Source organism: Castor canadensis, chromosome 4, assembly GCF_047511655.1.
Source record: "Castor canadensis chromosome 4, mCasCan1.hap1v2, whole genome shotgun sequence".
Taxonomy (NCBI): domain Eukaryota; kingdom Metazoa; phylum Chordata; class Mammalia; order Rodentia; family Castoridae; genus Castor; species Castor canadensis.
The window spans coordinates 96209515-96227230 of NC_133389.1; the positions used below are offsets into that span (position 1 = coordinate 96209515).

General features: G+C 31.5%; 1 protein-coding gene across 6 annotated transcripts in view; it reads right to left on the bottom strand.

The window, feature by feature from the left end:
* The window catches only part of Lrp1b (LDL receptor related protein 1B), a 1877349-nt gene that overhangs the window by 149143 nt on the left and 1710490 nt on the right, over positions 1–17716 (bottom strand). For all 6 annotated transcript variants that reach the window (XR_012447185.1, XM_074070662.1, XM_074070660.1 and 3 more), the window contains 3 exons: positions 11906–12022; positions 6668–6774; positions 1490–1619 (listed from right to left, as the gene is read on the bottom strand). Coding sequence is in view for 5 of the 6 variants with exons in the window: in XM_074070662.1 (XP_073926763.1) it covers positions 1490–1619; positions 6668–6774; positions 11906–12022 (354 nt within the window). In the remaining variant the exon portion in view is untranslated. The remainder of the gene's footprint in view (positions 1–1489; positions 1620–6667; positions 6775–11905; positions 12023–17716) is intronic.

Sequence of the window (17716 nt, forward strand, 5' to 3'; positions counted from 1 at the left end):
CTATATTCAAAAGCTGATATTAAGGGCTTATTTGAAATGTGCTTTACAATATCATTATATTGTATTAAATATACTTCAATGATGTAATATCCTATGCATTAGGATTTAGCTCATTAGACAAAAGAAATGGGGCCAACCTTAATATTTTCCATACCTTCAACTTTGAAGAGTTAAATGACTTTTGTACAATTTTTAATTACTTGAGGAACCAAAAGTCTCAAACTATTTTCAAAACTATAAAACTATTAAGTAATCCTTAGGGGTGTCAATTCGTATGTGCATTGTTCAAGCAAAAAGGGAAAATCTTGGCACAATCCCAATTCCAGTGGTATCTATTTAACTTTGTTGACATAAATGAAGTAGTGTATAAGTTTTCAAGATGGTTATCATTTTGAGGTTTTACAGATGAATACATGTATAGCTAACAGAACCTATAGAATTTGTTCATAGAATATTAATTACTATTACTCTAGTTCTAATTATCTATTAATTACAATTAATTAGCTATTGGTTATTATTACTACTATTTCTATTAGTTAGCATAAATTATGACAACTGCCTTCACCTGTGGTCTTATGTTTTGTTGGTTTGCGGTCAACTCTCTGAGGTTCTGGCCTTATATTAGAGTATTACAAGCCCAAAAGTACTTGTATGATGTATTTGTAATATGAATTATATTACCAAGAATGTTACAAAATTTCTTCCTTGAGCTTTAATACCTTTTAATTGGCATTGGCAGTGTTTCCTAAAGAATCTATACTCATAAAAAGTCTAAGTTTGGATTCAGTAAGAAAGATGTGATCAGTTAGAAATAATGGATCATAGATATGGTACTGGGCCTTATATACCTGATACTTTAGCTAAATCTCTCACAGCAATGTTTCCATCATTATACACAGATTATAGTATAGCTTTCCTAAGTAGTTTTTTGTCTCTTAGGTAATATAATTAAAATATCAAAATAAAATATCAAATGTTTTAATGGACATAGGTATAGAGCCATATTTAATGAATAGAAATGTGTAAATCAAATGTCCTTATATATGTATGCTCTTGCTTTATTTCCTTATTTTGTTTTGATTTTGTTCTAAGAGGTAAATATAAATAATCCACTTGGGCTTCTTCTGGCATGTATAAACTACTTCTGTTTGTTTTATAAACAATTTCTATGAGAAAATTTGACTTTTATCATACTGACAGTTTAAACATATTTCATTTTGCTATTTGGGAAAACAATTTTGAATGGTGAAATACGATATAGAAAGTAGAAAATGAAATTGGGATGAATAATGCTTACATCCTACACACTGAGTACTGATCTTATCTGCCAAGGCACTTTCAAACCATATGAAGGGTATACCAATCAATATATCCAGAGTTACTTTAGATTCTTTCTTATTTTTAAGTGCATGTGTTTTACACTGTTGCTGAAATTTAAATTCTATCAGTTAAAATGTCATTTAAGTTAAATACAACTCCATCATTTTACCTGGCTCACAGTTTTTCTCATCTTCCCCATATTTACAATCTTCATGACCATCACATTTCCATTTTGCTGATATACACTGACCATTGGAACACTGGAACTGATCTTTGGAACAACTTGTTTCACAATTTCTCTGTCAAATACAACACCAACATAATTAAAATTAAATTATTTTATAAAATTCCTACAAACCCAAATGACAACTAGGACACATACACATAGAAACTTTAGAAAGATAGAATCCATGTTTACTTGAAACAAGTAGCTCATATGGTCATATTTTCATCCTGTGACTACATATCATAGTTATAACAATTTTCCCCTTCCATTTGTGTCTGTCAGTCATAACAAAACATACCTAAATTCCATGTTGTAATCATATCCACTATGAGTGGATCATGCTTCAACAGACAGCAATGATGTGATGGAATTTTGATGATTGTAGGTGATAATGAAGAGTGTGGGGAAATCAAAGAATTGACAATTATTCCTAAGCAAGAATACTCGTTTCACAGAGGCTAGGATGGAGTGGAAGATGGAATGTAAAACCACAAGATTCCCAAGGCAAATCTGTTTCCTATTGGCATGATTGTCTAGTATTCTCTTTCTTTTTCTTATTTCTTTTCTTCTGTCCAATTCCTTTAATAGTTTGTTGTTCAAAATTGCCTTCTCTCTTCTGACATTTTTCTTAAAAATCTGTGAAATGAGCTGCCACAATTGTCATTTCTGCATGCCCGCAAACAGATTTTACTTGGAGGTCAACAAGAAAGCAGGTTTACCTTCTGGGATTTTTCAGCTCTTTATAAAAGATAAATGAGAATGATACACTAGAAATCTACCCTCTCCAGTCCTAAATATTGTCTGAAATGGGACTCTCCATTGGAAAGTCTTTCCAAAATGGTATTTTTTCACTTGTAAAGTAATTTCTATTTGTTCCAAAGTGTACTTGCTGCTCCTCCTACAAATAGTACAGTGCTTTTGCAGCTTGTGAAATACCTGAGGAGGAAAACATGTTGAACTACTATGTACTATTTCTTCCCAGTTTCATCCTCAGGTAAGGAAGAACTTACATTCTAAGATTCCTTAACTTCATTTTTGCCAATGGTTATTGAATTAGACTGCCTGCTATACAGTTGATTTTTTTCTTCCCTTCATCTTCCAAATATTAAGATTTACTATTTACAATGAACTTGACAAATAACAATAAAAAGAAAACCAAGATTTACTTTGCGGATTTGATAAACTTATAGACCAATCTCTAAACCACATTTCTAATAAGACATATTGTCAATTTTCATTTTTTCCCATACATAATCATGTCATCACCAAACAGTGACAATTTGACTTCTTTTCCAATTTAAATATCCCTTTTTTTTTATTTCTCTTGCCCAATTGCTCTGAATAAGAAATCTGAAACTGTGTTGAATGAAAGCAGCAAAAGTGAGTAAGCTTTTCTTGCTCAAGGTCTTCAAGAGAAAGCTTTCAGTTTTTGTCTATGCCATATAATGTTAATTATTACATTATTATAGACTTTATTAAATTCAAGTATGTTCCTTTCATACCTAATTTGTTCAGTGCTTTAATTATAAAGGAATATTGAATTTTATTAAATGCCTTTTTTACATCTATTGAAAAGATCATATTGTTTTTGTCATTCAGTTGATATAATGTATCATGTTTATTGATTTGCTTATATTGAACTATTTTGGCATCCATGGAATGAATCCAAATTGACCATGATGAAAAATCTTTCAAATTTGTTATTGGATTCAATTTGTTAGTATTTTATTGAGAATTTTTGTGTCTATACTCACTAAGAATATTGGCTTGTTGGTTTTTTATTTTGTTTTAATGTGGATTTAGTTTATAATTAAGCTCAAGTGGTATAAGGATCATATTTGTTCATGAACAAATTAATAGCATGCTATGATTATAATAACTCAGCAAACATTTGAAGAATGGTCATCTTAGTCTTATTTATGCAAAATACTTTGATAAGCAATGGCACTGATGTATCTATTATCTTTAGAAAATAATATAAAAAGTGGCACTTTAAGATATCATTCTTAATATCTGAAGATTTCATTGTGCAATAAATTGTAAAGTGACATTGTGTATATGTATATATGTATAGGTATTTCATTATTATTTTAGTCACTTAAAAACAATGACAGAATATCTTTGCCAGCTACACATCTGACAAAGGGTTAATAATAAGAATATGCAGAAAGGTAAAAAACTAACCTTTCGAAGAATCAACAACTCACTGAATAAATGGGTAAATGAACTGAACAGACAATTCTCAAAAGAAGAAGTACAAATGGCCAAAAAACATCCAAAAAAATGTTCAACATCCTTGGCCATAAAAAAGATTCCACCTCATCCAAGGGAAAATGGCTGTCATCGATAGCAAAAAAAAGCAACAAATACTGGTGAGAATGTGGAAATGAACAATTTAAAAGTTAAAATGGTTGGCTGGAATGTAAATTAGTGTAACCCCTATGGAAAGGTATATAGAGGTTCCTCAAAAAATCACACATAATTACCATACAATTCAGTGATACCACACCGAGGCATACAGCCAAAGGAATGTGCTTCAGGATATGATAGAATCACTTGCACACCATGTTGATTGCAGTACTGTTTATGATAACCAAGTTTTGGAAGCAGCCAAGATGCCCCACTACTGATGAATGGATTAAGACAATGTGGTATTATATATAATGGCATTTTATTTATCCACAAAGAAGAATGAAATTTTGTTGTTTGTGGTAAATGGATTGGAACTGGAGAACATCACTGTAAGTGAAGTTATCCAGGTTCAGAAAGCCAAAAGCCACATGTTTTCTTTCATATGTCAAATAAAGACCTAATACAAACAGCAGTATTATGAAAAACAGGTCACACTAAGGGGAGGTCACATATGAGAGGGTGATGGTAAAAGAAGAAAGTTAAAGTGAATATGGTTAATGTACTCTCCATACAAGAATGAATATAGAATTTTTAAATGGATTGAAACAACTGTAAGAAAGAGATTAAGGTAGAAAAAAGAAAAATGGAGGAGATGAACCAAATCAGGTTATAATACATATATTCAAGGAAACTCCCCATGTAATTATCTTAAACAAGCTAAAATGTCATTTTTTTTCCTTTCACAAAATCAGAAAACAGGAGGGCAGAACAGGTCCCATGTGGGAGAGGTTGATACCAATGGGAGCAAGGAAAAGGTGGGAAAAAGGTGTAGGAGGGTGAATATGGTACAAATACAGTGCACACATTTATATAAATAGAAAAAAATGATACCTTTTGAAACTATTCCAGGAATGGGGGAAAGGGAAGGATAACGGAGAATAGTTTGTGTGTGGGGGCATCAATTCAAATAAGATATATTTGCTATATTTTAAGAACCTTTGTAAATGCCACAATATACCCCTACCTAACACAACAATTAAAAAAAAAAGATGACTAGAGAGTAAGAAAAGACACAGCATTCACTTGTAAGATAGTTTCAATAGTTTATCCCTCTCAAACATGTAGTCAGTTATGTATTTGATTTAGCATATGGATCTTGCATATCTAGTAATAACATAAAGACAAAATCACAAGCTTTAAGCAAGTTTCATAGTTTATACTGGCTACTGGAACACATTAAAAAGGCAAAAAGAAAAACAAATATTTCCATGGCATGGTTGAGTTTACATGAAGTATGTTTTCCCAAATTGGAAATGTTTAATATAATTTTTATGAAACATTAAACATGGATGCATACCAAGTAAATATGTGCCTGGAATATATACCATATATATGTACATATACATTTGTATCACTTATGTTTTATATATGTATCCATATCACTTATGGATTTCTTTAAAATATCTTAGAAATATTTTTTATTATTTAAAATAGTTCTTCAAAATATTTTTGACTTTTGTGAACAGTCCATGGGTGCTATTTTTCAACTTCTTTTCTTGAGAAACTTTTGCATCCTTGAGAATTGGTTTGGTTGGCCTTCAAGTGAGAAGTCACACATTTGTTTCTAAACTCTAGGTTCCTGAATGTGATTAGGAGAGCTTTTTCCCAATAGTGAGAGAATGGAACTCTAAAGGTTCAATCTGTTAAGAATGTCTAAGCACTGAGAAAAACTTAGCTTTTGTGGATTCTATGGGCGGTAGAGATATGCTATGTTTCTTGAAGAGGTAGGGAATTGGTGAATGCCTGGGGAAGTGGGACCTGGACAGAAAACTTCAGAGTTGCAGGGAAGATCATCTGAAGCTTACTTTTACTGAAATGACCTTTATGAGAGATTGAGTAGTTGTATTTGTTAATCAGAGCAGCAGAGCTCTAGAGGCATTGTATACTTGAAGAAGCAGTGGTATCCAAGGTTGACTGAAAGCCTCCTTTTTCCTAGGGCTTATTTGTGAAATCCCTGTGTTACTGATATGTAATTAAACAAAGAGGGTCTTTAAAAGTGACTATTACTGGATTTCTTCCTGATATTGGAAAGAAAGCACTTGGAGTCATTTTAGATTTGATAGACAAAAATATAACCAAGTGTCATTTATTACTTTTAAAGCATCATGGAATAATTATCTGAAACATAAGCACATACATATTAGCACAAACCAAATGTAAAGAATTATCCAAAGAAATTCTGAACCTTTTCTCATAAGCTACTATCTATGCATAGATCTTATATAAATGAATTGTGATTCATCACCTAAGAAAAACTTAACCTGTGGTTTCAGGAAAATTGATGATCCACCCTGAAGTCTATAAGACTATATCTATTGGAGAAAGAGACTAGGGAGAAGAAACTGTTTAAAAATGCATAAAAATATTAGTCCTGACTATAAATACTGCAGCAAATTTATGAACAAATTCACAGAGAGGAAGGGCATCAGCTATAGGGAATAGGGTTTCCAAACATCCTATTCCCAACTCAGCCATTTACCAGTTGAGGTAAAACCGACTAAAAAATTAACTGCCAATAGCAGCACAAGAGTTATTCCCTATGCTGGTGTGTGCAGCTCAGCACATGGATTAATACTTATCTCACTGTGTCAGGAGCAAAGTACATTTTAGAACTGTCGTTGGTCACACTTATTGAACTGAAGAATGAAAAGTTTAAATGTAGTTCTAAAGACCCACTTCTTTTTTGATTGAGCTTGCAGAGATGCTTACCTCATCAGAACCATCTGCACAGTCAAAATCTCCATCACACCAGAACCTTGAAGAAACACAGTCACCATTGGCACAGAGAAAATCTTTCAGTGTACAGGTCTGTGGTTCTGGGGATAGAAAAATAGCAAAAGGTTAGTCTATTATATGTGACTTCATTCTGATATTTAAATGACATGCAACAGGAGGAAGTATTTAAGAAAAAGGAAGATGTTATCTAAGCAGAATCAATGGATTCTTTTGGGGAAAAGTGTCATGAAGTATCCATGGTATTATGTAATGATTTTTCAAGTTTGCTTTAATGTAATGAATAGAAAGTATCATTACAAAAACATTGTAAAAAGGACAAAAGATAAATAACCTATTGTTTAATAAAATAAGGTGGCAAAGTCAATAAAAAGACAAAATCTTCATGTTGAAATACTAAAATAATGACCTTTTTTTGTTGGAATTTTAAGTCATTCAATGTATTTACTTTAAAAAGGCATGTGACTCTCTGTACCTTCAAGCTTGTTTATTAACTGAGGAGTGACTTAAACTTTGATTCTTGACTTTTATTATGCATAATAATGATTTTTAAATTATTCACTTTTGTCACCAGAAAAATACAGAGCTCATAAGATAAACAATGGCACTTGGGGAGTTAAAAAGTCTAAAGCAAACTGTTTTTCTTTGAAAGCTGCCTGTTACTTATGGTATTGTTTTCTTTTGCCCTATATCATTCATTGTCAATTTAGACTACTTCCTAGCTATTGATTTAATTATGCCTCATCATTTTCTATGCAGAACATAGCCAAATACTATGGCTTAGTACTTGGCTTAACTCCTATGTAGAATATGCTTAAACTAGACAATGAGGTAGAAGTGCAGAAATTTGGTCCTTCAAGCAATCAGTACGACTGCCAGACATCATCTCTTGGTTAGACTGGTGTCTTTCATGAGGAAAGATGACCCCTTCTAGTTTTCTTTAATCAGTAATTGCACACAGTTGTGTGACACACAGTAATATCCTTATTCAGGTGAAGGAGAAATAGATAACAGTCATTAAATTTAAGAAATGAATCCTAATTAAATACTATGAACAATTCTGTCTACATTTGGATATTGTATTGTATAATCTGCTCAGTTTTTGGCTATTGGTTAACACCTGGATTAGTATCACAAAGACCCCTGCAGTTTTATTAAATATAACTTTGAGCATGCATGTAGAAATGTGTAGAGTATATTATATATTAGAGAGCATTTTTTTCTACTCTGGGATTTATTTTGTTTTAAAATACGAATTTCAAGCTATGAATAAAAACGTTATTCAATAGGATGGGAATAAAGCTATGAAATTGTCTCTTTCATATCTTTATACTATTTTATTTAATGACTGCAATGGTAGCAATTCTCCTTTTTGTCTTTATAATGTATTCACATATATTATGGTCTAATCTTAAAAATATCTTTGTTCATGCCAATACTATCAATTATAACCATAATAAATACCAACTACTAACGGCCTATGTATTATTAGGCACAAGGTGAAACTATTGCAAAGTACTTGAATTAACTCATCAGTGAATTTTCATAACAACTCAATAAGTTATTATTGTATTTGTAAGTGAGTAAATTGAGGCACAAACAGGACAATACTTTTATTCCAAGTCAACCAGCATGCAGAAGAGATAGTATTAAACTTGAACCAAAGCAACTTGGTACCGAGCCTGCAGGTTTTACTACTAAGATATGTCATTACCATTCATACAATTGAGGAAGTAATCAGTATCCACGTATTATAGAGATTAGCATTAATCACATGACAAGACAAATTACTATTCTAAGGCATGTATCTAGCAATATCTATTTTTTAATTATAATGAGAAATCTCTTTTTCTTTTATCATCACTCCATAGTGAAGCTACTTCAGTCTTTGTCTTTGTAGACACACATAATTCTATTCCTAAGGAAAAGGAATCATAGTGAAATATGTATAACATATTTAATAATAGAAAATATGACCCAAAAAAGATTCTCATTCAAAGATAAAAAGACTAAATTTAAAATATAACATACTTAAAAATCCTTAAAAGTATCATTTTGTGGGTTTTAGAAATATCTGAATGGGATTAATTCTTTCTCTAATGCTGTAACTTGCCTTTATTTTACTTAAAAGAAAATCCATTCATCAGGTACTAAACAGTAATAGTTTCACAGGTTTTGGCACATTTTGTTTTATGGAAAATTGGAAATTGTTGATGTAAGTTTATAAAACTGTATATGTCAGTTGTTGGAAGCATTTACCCTAAACTTCCACAGAGAACTTGTTCTTTAGAGTCTTTGTCCTAACATTATTAATTATTTTGTTTTAATGTAAATGTAGAGAGTCTGTGCCAATTTTTGGGAATACACTATTCAATAAGAATGGAAATAATGTGTGTTTCTTAAATCTTGAAAAATATATCAGCAAATTTACTTCTGAATAATAATCACAAATTATTATATTTAAGGATACACAAATTTCATCAAGAAATGAGGTAGCTAGTCTATGTCTAACTCTTATCTATACTGTTTGTTTTTAAGAGCAAAAATTATCACTGAAGCAATATTCTTGTTGAACACTTAATGAGGGAAATGACCAGCAGATGCTGATCAAATGATGACGCATATTAAATTTAAAACATAGATGCCAGTCAATGCTCTATATTTATTGCAGAGTTTTTCCAACATAATTTAAAAAGAAAATTCATTAAATCAGATTCATAAACAAGAAGTCCAAAAGTGACTTTAAAAATATGTAGCCATTGGTTTTTAAACATAAGTTTGATTTACTGTATCTTGTATGCTTTTCACCTTAGTAATAGCTAATAATAACTGTAAAGCATAGTACATATTTTAACCAATAATATTTAGAATATGAAATATAACATTATACATATATGTAAACATATAAAATTCAGAGTTATATATCTACATATAACTACATATTCACATTGCTATCCAAATATATATATATGTATATGTATATATATATATATATATATATATAGCTTTAACAATTACGGAACTGGAAATATGATTGCATTTTAAAATAGAAAATTTTTTCTATATCTGGCTTCCTATATTACTGATATCTTAGTGATCATTCATTCTTCACTGACAGTTTTTGTCCTTGAGAACTACTGATATTGGCATGGCTTAAACCTTTCTATTTCTTCTGGCTTACTCAGGACAGCATCTTCAAATGTCAGAACTTCAAAGGCATCTAAACAGTCTATATCATTTGATTGTTACTCTTACATTCTTTTCCATATTAAATATGCTGATAGAATTTGGCACTTGTTTTAACATGCTTTTACACTTGTACATGTTTCACATGTTAGCATACTCATAGTCACCCTGCATATTCCTTTTACTCTTCCTTATTACAACTATAATATAGTCCATTCTTTCCTCCTGTCTTCTCCCCTCTGCAACTTCATCAATCTTGTATGAGGCACCAGTCTCAGAATGAATAGAAACTAAAAAAGAACCATAAATAATTGGCTATTTCATATTGCAATGTTGGTATTCCCTTGCTTTTTCTTAAGGGCTCTGTGATTTATCAGCAGCTAGAGTGACAGGTGAGAGCAAGCATTCTTTCTCCTTACTTTCTTATTCCAAAGGTTGGCTTTTAGATGAGAGCACAATGATGCTCAGTCACTTAGGAAACCCTTCCAGACTCCCAGGTGACTATCTCAATTTTTCATTCGTCTCGTTCTTTATTTATTATAGCACAATTTTAAATTCCTGCATAGTTGCAACTACTCACTTGAACTGAGGTTCATCATGAGTACATCTCCAATATTTTTCTCCTCCACCCTCTGTTGCTTTGAATATCCTTCAGTCATAGAGCATTTGCTCTCAGGTGAATTGATAACACTAAGTATATCAAGCCTAGGCTAAGGAGATATATGTAAATGTAATCTTTGGTATACAAATAACAAAATATATATATGATTATTTCTCTTCAGGGACTTATCCTTCTATCACTACCACTTTAACTCCATCGAATTTATACATTAATCACTGGAAAAATCTAAGAACCTGCTACATAATTTTTTTAATTGCTTATTACGGAAATCCAAAACACTGTAATGGTTCCCTGCAATGCTTTCTACTTTTCAGAAACTCTGTTTAGTTGGGAGATGTTGATGTAGAGAGATAGTTATAAAGGTTCCCATATTCATAGTATTCTATACTCAAAATGAGCTAGAGGTGTTACACTTAGTGTAGCTGATTTTCAAACACAGGTCAGATTAATTTCTGAAAGTTACTCAAACATTAGTTCATGTTTTCTAAGCTGAATATTCAAGCAGTTTATTAAGGCTTTCATTCTACCAATTATGTACCTTAATATAATGCATATGTAGATTTTGTCCTTCGCCTCCAGAGAAATGAATACTCCTAGTACAATGAGATATCTATATGAGCAGATGTTCTTATTAATTTGCATCAATCCTTTTAGGAAGTAACAAAATATAAATATTTAATAAATGTGATTTGATTATTTTATTTTAAGTATGATAATATTGATTCCTTTGTTCATACTGCAATGTATAATAGTGCTGATAAGAAATCTGCTCAGAATTTAATGCTAAAACATTGATATATTGTCACAATTTTACATAGTGTATACTTTATTTTAGAAAATAAAATTGTTGCATAATTGTTGGCTCCAAATTCATTACATGAAAATGCAGGAGGCACATGATATTGGTGTTATTGTATTTTCAGACAAAAACATCCTGAATACATATGGTGTTCACCACTCCAGAGAGAATAAATGATAATTCACTGAAAGATACTCTTGGGTGAATTTTTAGTGTAAAAGGATGTGAGACTGAAATGAAATGAATACCATCCGTTAAAGAATGAGATGTTTTGTACTGTCTCCACACCATTCATCTCATTGTATGAACTTGCATCAAGGACTTCCTTCATTGCATACTAATGGGCTGCATTAAACCTCATGATACTTTCATACCAAGTCTGAGAACTGGAAGAAAATAACTCCCAGGATGAACATTTCAATAATTCTACCCTTTGAGATTCAGGTCAATTTAGTCTGAATATTCTTGTCCAAATATGAATATATGTATAAAAATGTGAGCTGCAGGACAGATAGGTTCAAATTTTATCTTAACTAAATAAAAATTGCCATCTTGCCTATTGGATGGGCTGTCAAGCTTGCAAGATTATTAGGCAAGAGTTACTTACTACAATTTTCTTCATCAGAATTATCACTACAGTCATTCTGGCTATCACACCGCCAGTGATCTGGAATACAGTTGTTGTTTTTACACTGGAATTCATGAGGTCCACAAGTCTTTTTATCTGTAAAAGAAAGAACCACAATTTGCATGCTTGGCTTCCATGAAGACATCCCTCACAATTTCCTAACTGCTATGTAAAATCCATGGCATATATTATCATGTCCTAAGATTTTAGTTCAATTATTGACAAGGACTCCTGGGAAAAAAATGAAGGCAAATGCTGAGTAAAATTCATCTTTTTCAATTGTTTCATGTTGTTACGGGTCATTTTTCTATCACAGACTAATTAGAAAGCAATTTATTGGACCATACAAGTGACGTCAACACAAATCAGTCACAAAACAATAAAAGGTTGAAGTTATTCCAAACTATCCTTTGTTTTAGGACACTCTATACTGAGCTCACTCTGTTTCTGCTATAAAGTAACAAAAGGAAATAAGCAGTAATCAAACTCTGAGGATTTGATCTTGTTTGCTTTCCATGGAGCTCTTATGTATAATCTATTAATGGTCAGTTTCTCTTTATAAATCCTGGCCATTGTTCACTCATAAACTCATAGATAATACAGGTTGAGTATAACTTACCCAAAATGCTTACAATAAGAAATGATTCAGATGTCAGATAATTTTCAAATTTTAGAATATTTGCATAAATACAATAAAATTTCTTGGGATGGGACCCAAAGTAAGCACAAAATTAATTCGTGTTAAATGTATATTAATATATATAGCCTGAAAATAATTTTATACAATAGTTTCAATGTACCTATGTTTTTGACTGATATCCATCACATTAGGCCAGGTGTAGAATTTTCAGCCCATGATAACATGTCCATGCTTGCATAGTTTTGGTTTCTGGAACATTTCAGATTTGAAATTTTCAGAGCAAGCATACTCAAACTGTAATCATATCTTATATGTATATAGAGCTTGATTACTAGTAATGGGCCATTTCTCATGAATCTTTAAACAATCCCATGGATTATGGGAAGTACCGACTAGTTTCTTACTTAAAACAGAGATTAACTTTCACACAAATCTTGAAACAATCAATATTTTTAATGTATGTTTTATCCCCAACTTAGTGTTTTTCATAGCAGTCTAACTTATGTCTAAGTGAGCCAGAGTTAGAATGCATGCTGTAAGATCTTATTCAAAGTTTAAATCATATTTTTCTAAATTTTCAAAGGGTAATAGCTTAGTTGATACAGTCTAATGCCATGCTTCTTAAACTTTTATGTGCATACATTTAAATCACTTGTGGATTTTGCTGTAATGGAGGTTGTGATTTGGTAGGTCCAAGTTTGTAATAAGCTAACTGATGATAACATTGACCTTGGTTTATGAATCACATTGAGTAGCAAAGATCTAAAGGATCAAGATATTAGGAATTCAGTAACATTAAAAATAAAAATAAAAAAAACCATAAGTCCCAATGCTCCATTTAGGATGCTTCTCTTGCATATATTTAGATCCTCCCCTCAGCCATATAAGATGTCAACAATTAAGTTCTTAAAGTCTAAAACTAGAAAAATAAACTAGGGGAGGGAATAAGTTATTTGGTGGTATGTGCTACTTTCTTCTCCAGTGTGCAATGTATACAACTCAAACTCACATAAGATAATGAAAGCAAAGGGATTTTGGTATAATTAGGAAATTAAATAGTGAACATCTATTGAGGACTTAGTCTAGCTCTTGACTAAGCATTTTTATAAAGATGATCAGACTCAATTCCCACAATATCCTTAAGAAGAATTATTACATTTATTTAAATAAAGGAGAAAAGTAAGTGTGGGAGAGTTTAAGTAAATTCTCCAATTGCACAAATTGTTAAATGGCAAAAAAGGAATTTACATCCAGCTGCTACTCCAGAAACATTTTACTAATGAAAGTCTCATGATGGATTTCAAATGCATTTTTCTTCTACTTAAAGAAGGTGTTAGCTACATTTCCCTTCCATCCTTTCTTCTTGCCTGGCCTGCTAATGATTACTCACTCAGAATTAACCTGTGTTGTACTGTGGGGTGCTGTGTTTTGTGTTTTGTATTATATTCTTTTTGTCTGTGTTTTTTCTAGCATTAGATTTAAAGACTGGTTTATAATTTGAAGAACTTTTAATGTAACACCCTGTACACTTTGGAATATGTTAAGTTACTTAGATTTAAATAATGACGACTGAAAACATGAGCTTCAGCGCTGAATGATTTGAATGGTTATTTCATCTTGCCAATTAAAGATTGAAACTACTGCTTTATGTCTAAAAATTAGTTCTGTTTACTTTTTATCATGTATTGCTTATATTATTTTTAGATTATGTTTGTAAAACTTAGAATGTAGGAATGTAAGAAAGATCAGACTGGATCAGACAATTCACACCATGAAATAAAATCTTTTTAATTCAGTTTTTCAATTTTTATTTTTTGCTGAGACTGGGGTTTGAACTCAGGGCTTCATGCTTGCAAAGCAGGCCGTCTACTGCTTAAGCCATGGCTCCAGTGTGAAGTTTTAAATAAATGTTAACAAAACAAGTGATCATTATAAATAATCTACACATAAAAATAATCTGACATGATTGCAAGTCTGATATAAAACTTCTAGAATACAAGAAAAATGTTTCATAGCCTTGGAGTGGGCAAGGATTTCTTAGAAAGATCTCAAAAAGCATTAATAACAAAAGAGAAAAACAGAAATTAGACTTCAAGAAAATTCAGTTTATGGTTGTAAAAAGACACCAGTAAGAAAATGAATATTTGAGTAACATTTTTTTAAAAGTTCATAGTATATAAATCTGGGAAAAAGATTGGGATCCAGAATATGTAAAAACAAAATTCTTACACATCCTATGAATGAGTGGCAAAACATTTGAATAGAAACTTCGTAAAAGATATTTGAATAGCAAATAAAGGTTTAGGAAATCATTAGTCATCAAGTAATGCAAATGAAAAATTTAATAAGAGATCTATTGCAATAACTCAAATCAAAGAAACCACACTATATTTTATGAGAATACAGAGGTCGAAGATTTTTCCAAAGTTATTTCTCATAATGTTGAACAAGAAGCTACCATGTAACCTAGCAATTTTATGTACAATTCACCAAGAAAGACAAAAGTATTTGTACACACAAACACACACACATGCACACACAGAAAGAGAGAGGGAGATCTGCAATAGTCACAACACTGTCATTCACAAAATCAATTATGAAAATGAACTATATCCGTGCAATTGAATACTACTCAGGTATAAAAAACTAGATTCTTAAGAGAAAATATTGGGTGATTTTGATATATAGTATCAGTATACTCAGGAGTTTTCAGTATAGAAGGTAGTCTGGAAGAAAATATTTTGTTATAAAACACTTAGGGTCTCAGAATTTAAGTGTTTCATACTAATCACTATATGCAATAAAAAAAAAGGGCATGCCTGAATTCCAGCACTTTTGGAGATAGAGGTAGGTTCATGAGTTTGAGGTCAGCCTGAGTTACACAGGGAGTTCAAGGCCAGCCTTGGTTACACGGCAAGTCACTGTCTCAAAAATATTTAAAAGAAGAAAGAAAATATATAGAAATATTAAATATATTGATATAATATCATAATAAAAGGAATATTTACATACCACATGCAATTATTCTGTGAGTCAAATGAAAAATATAATAAGAAAGCATTAAAGAGTATATGGTACATAGTGTATTTTCCACTATGGTAGGTGAATTTAACTTTGAACAATATATTCTGTGATTTGGGATGCAGATGCTTATATTAAGTTATAAACATTAACAAACGCCTGCGGTTGTCTAATGAGATGAAATACATGCTGTTTTTTTTTTTTTTACTGTAGAAATAGAATCATGTAGAGTAGCACCATTTTGCCAATCCTGTCTGGTTGTTATGAATGTTTGTGAATTAAAGCATGATTTTATGTTTTTATATCATATTTTTTTCTCCTGAAAATATCCCAAATAGATATATGCCACTAAAGTATTTTCAGTAACGTTTAAAAGTTAAAATTTGTTACCTATGCACCTTTTATATATTACACATTTTGTTTCTTGTCATCTCTGTGACAAAATAAGTGTATTTTGGGGGGAAATCAATTTTTCAATAAGTAAATGAACTAATATCTACGGTGTATGTGTATATATGCTTCTCTGTGTATAGTTTTATATATTAAAAATTCCACAGTTATTTGAATAGATGAATAGCTATTTAAACAACACAAATTATGTACTGTTTCACTATTAATTTAGTTTACAAAAAATGAAACAAAATGTAACTTGTAAATTGACAACATGTTTATTGAGCAACTAAATGGAAAACAACTTTGGAAATTTACATCTTGAAGTAATTGAATTCAGTTTGTTATTATTTTTAAGATATACTGTCAAAAGCTTTTTAGAACAAAATTAGAAAGAAGACTTTATCTTGGGTTTAAGAAGTACTGGAAATATAAGAGTTGTGTTGTTCTTGTTAAATTTTTTTATAGTTATCATTTTCCAGCTTCTAAACTCAGAAGACATGATGACTTCAAATAGTGGGGTAACAAGCATCAAAGTTTATTAAAAAAAAAGTAAGTGTGTAATACTAAAAACTTTGAAGCAAATAAAACTTTTAGAACAATGAAGTTTCAGTCATGGAGATTCCTTGTTTCCTTGAGCTCCAGATTATAACATTAAAGTCCTGAAGTTTGCATTAGAGAACTTTCTCTTGTAGAAGACTTTGTCTTCCCCTGTGTGCAAGATAACCCATGTGTTAACATTAAAGCATGACTTCTTTATATAGAAGTCATTATTTTCTTTCTTTTAATTAACCTCATACAATTCAGATCTCTCCCTTGAAATTCCTCACAACATCTCCATTCACATTGTTTGAAATGAATACCTATATGTGCTACATCCGAAGTGCTCTAAATTTCCTTGACTGGTTGTGAGTTTCTCAAAGTCACGACAGAAGGAAGGAGATTACAGGGCTATTTTATCTTCTATAGCAGGTAGGGTGTCTAGTGGCACATAATTTTTTTTGGCAGCACTGGAATTTGAACTTGGAGCTTCACACTTGCTAGGTAGGTACTCTTATTGCTTGAACCACTCTACCAACCCCTTTTTTGATGTTTTTATTTATTTATTTATTTTCAAAATAGGGTCTCATGAACTATTTGCCTGGGCTGACTTTGAATCACCATCCTCCTGATCTCTGCCTCCTGAGTAGCTAGGATTACAGGCATGAGCCACCGGAACCTATCTGGCACATACTTTTCCTGATTGACATGCACGTATTCAATATACATTATTATTCTTTTAATCAGTTTCCATTTTATTTTATTTACATTTTACATTTTAGTAGGACATACTAGCTGTAGAAAGGAATTTCATTGTGATATTTTCATACATTCATGCAGTGTGTGATCAAAGTCACCCCTCTATTCCTGTACCACATTTACCTTCCCCTCTTTCTTAAAACAATTTTTTAGGGGTTTTACTGTTCTATTTTCATTTTAAGACTATTATTCTCATACCTGATGATGCTGTTAACACTGGCATTCTGCTTTCCCTTGTCACAAGAGAAGATCACATGACCAAGGTACACTTTCTATCATTCTGATCCCCCATCGAGCTAAGTAAATCCTTTGTACTTGAGTCACTTACCTCATGGCTCAAGAAGACTGCTAAAGCTTGAGGTGCAACATGCGAGCTAGGGAATAAGGGGGAGAATAGCAAAGAAAGAAGCCCTTCTATACTAAGAAAACTACCTCCTTTA